We start from the raw sequence: 7020 nt of genomic DNA on the forward strand, positions 1-7020 counted from the left end.
CCGGCTATCTTCAGCCTTTCTCCGGCTAACTTCTAGCTGGCTAATAAGTTAGGAGATTAGAATTCAGCCGGATAAACTGGGGTGCAGTCCGGGGGGTGTAATGGGGCGGAGTTGAGTTAGCCGGCTATGTTAACTGGCTAACTCCGATATTCAGATGACTTAGCCGACTATAATTTGCCAGTTAACTACTTAAGATAGCCGGATATATTCAACTGTGCGGCTGCATTACTGAATACGCCTCCAAAGTTAGCCGGATACGTTTATCTGGCAAAATTTGCTCTCCGGACTGTATCTGAATATAGACCTCATACTTTTTTTTTTTTTTTTACAACTGTAGTGAACTGTTTGTTTCATTGACTTTTGTCTGACTGTGCAAAACTGTCCACGGTTGCACTGGTCTCAGTAAATATGTTCAGATGAGCCACGATTGTTTAAAAATATCCCACCAAGTATTTGTAAACATACAATGCTGAGGATCCATGGTGGCACACTGGGCTGAAGTATACTGCGTTGGGGAAGATGATAAATAACATGTTTGTCTAGCAGCAAGCTTGCCGCTGGTATTCTCTCTAAGTTTTAGCACATGCTGATGATTTACATGTAAATCACATGCTGATGAAGCTATTTACATGAAGGGACAGTGCTGAAGGAGCGTAAGACCAGATGTGCTAAGCATTAATTTCCATAGACCAAAATCTGGAGGGAGCCCTTAGTACATGAGGCTCTGTAGAAGTGAAAAGGTGTTTGCGAATTGCTGGAGGAATCCTCTGAACCATGTTTGGATCGGCTCTTGAACAAATGAGAAAGAAAGCAGGGGTGGGAGAGGTCATCCGCTAAGAGACGTGGGAGGGGGTTGGGGGCGAGGCCTGACATGCAAGGCCGGCCACCACTTTTTATGTCCCTTAACTCTGGCTCACTGGAAGCTGTGACGAAAAGAGTTGCGGCCCTGGAGAACAAAATCATTTAACTTTGGAAGAAGCACTTCTTCGGTCTCCAATCTCCTTCCTAACGTATTCGGCAGTACAGGGGAAACCAACCCTCTCCCCTGCATAGCCTGCAGGAAGCAAAGCTGCAGACTTCATCCATTTCTGTGCACAGCAAAACGTCCATCAAGCTACAGGCACGCTATTAAAAGCCAAGCACTGGGAATTGCTGTGCGCCAAAAAATGCTTTATATCCTATCTGTTGTATAATGTGCATACACTATACACATACAAACCCAGAGGAGTTTGAAATGCTATAGAACTTAATATAAATATATATATTTTTTTTCTTCATCAGTACATACTTGATTACCACCAGTTTTGTGAATCCCTCATGCACTTGGTTTGTCATTTCTGTGTCCGTAAAAGTTTGTTTGTTTTCAAAGTAACATAACTTAAAGATGCGATAGCAGGATGAAGCTTGTAGTTATGAACCTGCCATGAGCTACACGCGAAAAAGGTAATTACTAATTAAGCGTGATGCTCGGTGTGATGAGCACATCGTTTTTTGTTTATCGTTTTTTGCCTGCAGATTCCAATTTCCCTATTCATAGTCCTGCTTACGAGGACCCCCTCCCCCTCCCCCAAATGCCTCACGTATTGTATTGCTCTTTCAGGCCTCATGAGAGCGCGTAACAACCTTTCTTATCTAGCATAATGTCTATCGTGCCTGTTCTCAATTATCAAATCTCACGGGCAACTGTGAAAATTCGGACGGCGCGCACACCACGGGTGCCTTTGTATCTGTGGGCAAGAAAGTCCACGCGGTGATTCGAAATCGCCGCGGGTGCCGTCCCCTCCCCCAACCTAACCCCGCCCCCTCCCCCCCCCCCCCCAGGTGGGATGCAGGGTGGCAGTATTCAAACCGTATTGTTATACAAGTAAACACGCATTTGCCCCATGTAAGCACGTTTTGACCCTTTCCTCCATAATACACATCATCGGTGCCAAGCCTGGTGGTGGGCATCTTTTCCACCGGAGCCAGTCATGGCAAAACCCACGCCAGGGTGATCATTTTTTGCTGAAGCATAATCACTGCATCGTAATCCCGTGGCTGGCCTTCACTGAAGTCGGTGTGTACGATCAGCCATGATCCTGTTGCGTCTCGTGCAGTGCCCCACTTGTCATGTGAAACACCTTATTTGCCAGCAATCAGAGAACAGCATTAAGTCTCTTGACCCGCTCCACCATGGTTGTGGCCATTGCTGACACTTCGATGTGATTCCCCGGCGTTGCGGCAGAGGCTAGCCGGCCCACCCTGAGCTGCGTTATCCGTTGGTTTCCCGCAATCACCAATGGTCAAAAGAGACCATTTGCTGGAAATCAGACATAAACCTCAACCAGGTTCCTCTCCGAAACCATCTGCCGTCCTGCGAAACGGCTTCCAATGAGCGAGGTAGATAACCCCAGGAAATGGGGAAAAGAATTAAGGCAGCAATAAGAAACGTCCCACAATTCATTCCACGTTACTCTGACAACTGTGTGTTTTTCTTTCTTTTTTAATGTCAGAAATATTTATTCTTTAGAGTAGATACTTGGCTTTTCAGCACGGTCTGTAGCTTTCAAAAAAAAAAAAGTCATTGTAGAGAGGCGTCTGTTTTTATTTTGGATAGGGGGAAAAAATAAAACATTTTTGGAAACTTCAAAGATCGCTGCATTTTTTAAGGCTCTCTCTTTTAATTCTCACGTATTTATATTCTGATTTATGTGTGATCATTATTATTATGACAAAGGCGGTTATAGGCCCAGTTTTCCCTCTAGGCCAGCGGTTCTCAACCTGTGGGTCGCGACCCCGGCGGGGGTCGAACGACCAAAACACTGGGGTCGCCTAAAGGCATCGGAAAATACATATTTCTGATGGCTTTAGCCGCTGAGAAGTCGCGCTACCGTCTGCAGCAGCGCTATTCAGCTGGAACGCACGCCGTTATGGATGCGCGTTCCAAACTGAATGCCTGCGCGCATGCACAGACGTGATTGCATCATCCGCCCGGGGCCTAAGGGGCGGGGGAAGCGGGGGGAACACTCCACAGTCCATAGCAGCGCATTACATGTGTCCGGCGCTTGCTGACGTCATCAGTGGGCGGACGCAGCAAGCGCCGGAGGACAGAAGCCTAGGAGGCGGAGAGGCAAGAGGCAGAGAGCCTGCGAGACAGCCTGCTGGTGTAAAAAAGGTTAATAATGTAAAAACAGTACACACACCATACACACAATACTGTGTAAGTGAAGGTGCTTTGTGTGTAATCATTACACAGTACACAAAGCAGCTTACACTTACACAAAGCACCATACATTTAAAAATGTGAACTACATCGGTCTTATACTATGAGACCACTATAAGATGTAGTTCACACTGTTCCCCAATGTATAATTATGTTTGATTTGTAGCAATGAGAATACATAATGCATATCAGGTATTTACATTCCGAATCATAACTGTAGCAAAATTAGTTTTGAAGTAGCCACCAAAATTATTTTTTGGTTTGGGGTCACCGCAACAAGAGGAACTGTATTGCGGGGTCACGGCATTAGAAAGGTTGAGAACCACTGCTCTAGGCAGCTGCCTCAGGGTGCCAGGCTGAAAAAAGGCTCCTCCGACTCTGGCCCGGTGGCACTTTCTGACCAGCGCTGTCACCTTAAAGGTGGGTGGGCTTACCGGCTGGCAGCACGAGAGGGTCATTAATTGAACTGCTGCTGGCCCACCACTGCACCTTTAAGGAGGCGGGCGCGATGGGGCACTGCCACTCCCAGAAGGAGTGGCTGGGAGGGATGGTGGAGGAGGAGGTGCCCCTTTCATCACGGCACATCATCAGAGGGGGACCCCCGCATGCTATTTGCGAATAGCAAGCACTGTTTTCCGAAATGAATAAAAATGAAATTTTTTGGGGGGGGGGGGGTTTCAGGTCCATTTTTTTGATTTGTTTTAGATTTAACCAAATGAAACAAAAAATGGCCCTTTTTCGGTTTGAATTCCCATTTGTTTTTAAATGAATGCACATCCCTAAGCGTGCGTCCGTGCACCGGCGCCTCCTCTTTGCATGGGACCTAGACGAAGTTCCCCTGTTTTTCACCTCGTGCTCTAGTCCTAATCCCACCTCTGTCCTTGGCTGACCGCATGACCTTGGCCACGCCCACCCCTAATTTGTTGTGCAGACCCTGAGCACGCGCCTCGCAGTGGGGGTGACAGCAACCATACTACACTTCTGCCCTCGCTTCTTCCAAAAGTGCGCTTCTGAATTATAACGTGGTGAGCTGCGTCGGGACTGCCATTGTTATTTATAGTTAATAGGTTTGAAAAAGTCGCACCCCCCCCCCCCCCAGTGAGGCTGAATGCTGTAAACAAGAGCACTGCTGCACCGTGAAGGGAAGTTCCTGTACTTTTCCAACGGCTGAAACAGGAAGGCTGAAAGTAAGGTGCAAATAACATTAGCTTCCCCCCTCTGGGCACAGCAGAGTTTTGATGCTCTGACGATGGCCCTGGATTCTTGACCGCAGCGGCAGCAGCCTGGTCCAGGGGTCCTGCACCGGGGCTCCTTCCGGAAGCCTGCAGGCATGAGCCATAAATCCAGCCACTAGATGTCACTCTTGAGTGATGCCCACGACTTTTTCGCCTCTTCTCACCCCCCCCCCCCCCCCCCCACCACCCCTACTGCCACCTCCAGAGGCCGTGAACGCTGCTTCCACAGCATCCCACTCTCCGCCAACCCAAAGAGCGGAAGACTTGACTGGGACAGCCGAGCCTGTTAGATAATTCTTAAGTTGGTTCAGCGTTAAAGGTCTCGCAGGCTGCAAGGAATCAAATCAATAGCGCACACAGCACAGGGCATATGGCCTGTTTGTTTTGTATTTTGTTATACACAATGTAATAACCGGGTGCCCTGAGCATTGAAAACATCCATCTGTGTCCTTCTGTTTCATGTTTTTATATGTAAAGAAAACTAAATGAATTCAGAATTAACTGTCTGCTAAGCACCTACAATCAAGCTTTCACAGGCCCAGGGCGATACGGGTTTTGTTCTTAAAATTATAATTCTGCAGTGTTGGATAATTGTTGAATACCTCTCCTTTATGAAGCTTTGCTAAGCTTTTGTGCTTTCCGCTATTTTTAATTAGTAGGCAGCTCGTTTCGTAAACGGAAGCTCTATCCAAAATAAAACATTTGTTTTAATCCTGTCAGACTGATATACCCAATAACAGGGAATGCAATTAGGGCATGCTTTAATAAAATACAATTTCTTTTACACATATGAAAACAATAATTACATCTCTTATCTCTCTCTCTTCATTTATTTGGTAATGGGACTGAAACAAACGGTGCTATCAGGATTAGAGCATGAAGCCATGAACCTAGAGACTAAGGATGGGTGAATTTTTAACTAATTAAATTGCAAACCTGAAGCAGAGTTTTCCCCCACTGGTTTTGTATACATTTTGCAGAATTTCACCCATTAGGAGGAAGTGGGTGAAAGTCAGGCAAAATGAATATAGACATTGGTTGCTTGGGTTAATTTGATTTGATTAAATTGCAAACATAAAAAACATGGAAAAGAAATGAAATCCATATACACAAACATAAAATTATTGAGAAATTTCTGCGATTGCCACTAAGTCTGCAAACATAGACATACACTTCCAAGTTCAAATCCGCCAAGGAATTGGAATAACAATGATAGCCAATCTCAGATTGTGTGCGTTTACACTCAGGACGGCTGAGGTTATTGGACTAAGGCGTGAATGCTCAGGTAGGGGTAATTTTCAAAGGCATGTCTGTGGGTAAAGGAGTGCTTTACTGGCAGAAATGGTCCTTTAGCAAATTGTGCACTCAATACATGCAGAAAATTACACGCATGCACGTTGTATGTGCATATTTTTACGTGCACGAGAGAGGGGTGTTTCAGAGGGTGAAGTCTGGATGGGATTGGGATTTACGGGCACAATTCTTTCATTTTAAGAAGAGGAAGGATAACTTTCAAACAAATGCATGCAGCGACATATATGCGTCTATATGGCCATGAGCAGATCTACATAAATATTTTATAACACACGTGTATGATATAAACACGTTTTATAAAATGCATGTATCTTTACTCCACAGCAAATGTGCATATGTAGACTTGCGCATAAATACATGCAATGCATTGAAATCACATATATCAATGTGTTGCATGCACGTACTTTTCCTAGCTATTTTAAAAACATTCGCTTGCATATTTTACGCATGAATGTAAAGTAGGACTTACGATAAGTTGGACAATTTTGAAATAAGTGCGTGTAAATGAAATTAATCAGTTTACCAATTAGTTCACTATTTCGCCCAATCCTTCTCCAGGTCATCAGCCTGAAGTTCCCTCAGTTCCCCCAGACCTCCCACCCAGCCAGTATTACACCTAATACCATGCCAGATAATTAGGTGTAAAAATAATTAGTAAGTTGGAAAATATTTGTGCGTAAGTGCCTTTTAAAAGAGCAATTTACATGCATAAGTGTGGATCCCATCTGAGAATGTGCCTAGATTATCCCTTTTTTTAATGCATGTATATGTGCATTTGAAAGTGAAAATGTGTGTATTTTTATTTTTATAAAATACGCACGTAACCCAAGAAAATCTGCCCCTGCACGTGCCGAGCCTATTTTGCATAGGCTCGGCAGTACACGCAAGCCCCGGGATGCACGTATGCCCCAGGGCTTTCGAAAATGGGCGGATCGGGGGCAGGGCCGGGGCATGGCAGCGGGCCAGGGGCGGGGCTGGGGGCGGTTCCAAGCCCTCTGGCAAAAATGCTGTGCACGCATGTTATAAAATTGGGCGTAGATTTGTGCTTGCCGGGTTGCGTGCACAAATCTACGCCCGCGCATAAGTTTTAAAATCTGGCCCTAAGTGCGTATATGCTAATTTTTACGTGCATACCATTTTGAACATTCTTCCCATGTGCCTAAATATTCTTGGCAAAACTATGTGCACCAAACAGCAGGTGTGCAACTGTGCGTACCTAAATTTGCCAGGATAACTTTCAAGGCGAAACTGCACAGGTGAGTTCACATT

At 45.4% G+C, this 7020-nt stretch overlaps 1 protein-coding gene across 1 annotated transcript in view; it reads left to right on the forward strand.

The window, feature by feature from the left end:
* The window catches only part of MATN1 (matrilin 1), a 41183-nt gene extending 38642 nt beyond the window's left edge, over positions 1-2541 (forward strand). Inside the window, exon 8 of the mRNA XM_029619080.1 lies at positions 918-2541. Coding sequence (XP_029474940.1) covers positions 918-967 — 50 coding nt within the window. The 3' untranslated portion in view covers positions 968-2541. The remainder of the gene's footprint in view (positions 1-917) is intronic.
* Positions 2542-7020: the final 4479 nt, after the last annotated feature.

The sequence above is a fragment of the Rhinatrema bivittatum genome, chromosome 11 (assembly GCF_901001135.1).
Source record: "Rhinatrema bivittatum chromosome 11, aRhiBiv1.1, whole genome shotgun sequence".
In the NCBI taxonomy this organism is placed as follows: domain Eukaryota; kingdom Metazoa; phylum Chordata; class Amphibia; order Gymnophiona; family Rhinatrematidae; genus Rhinatrema; species Rhinatrema bivittatum.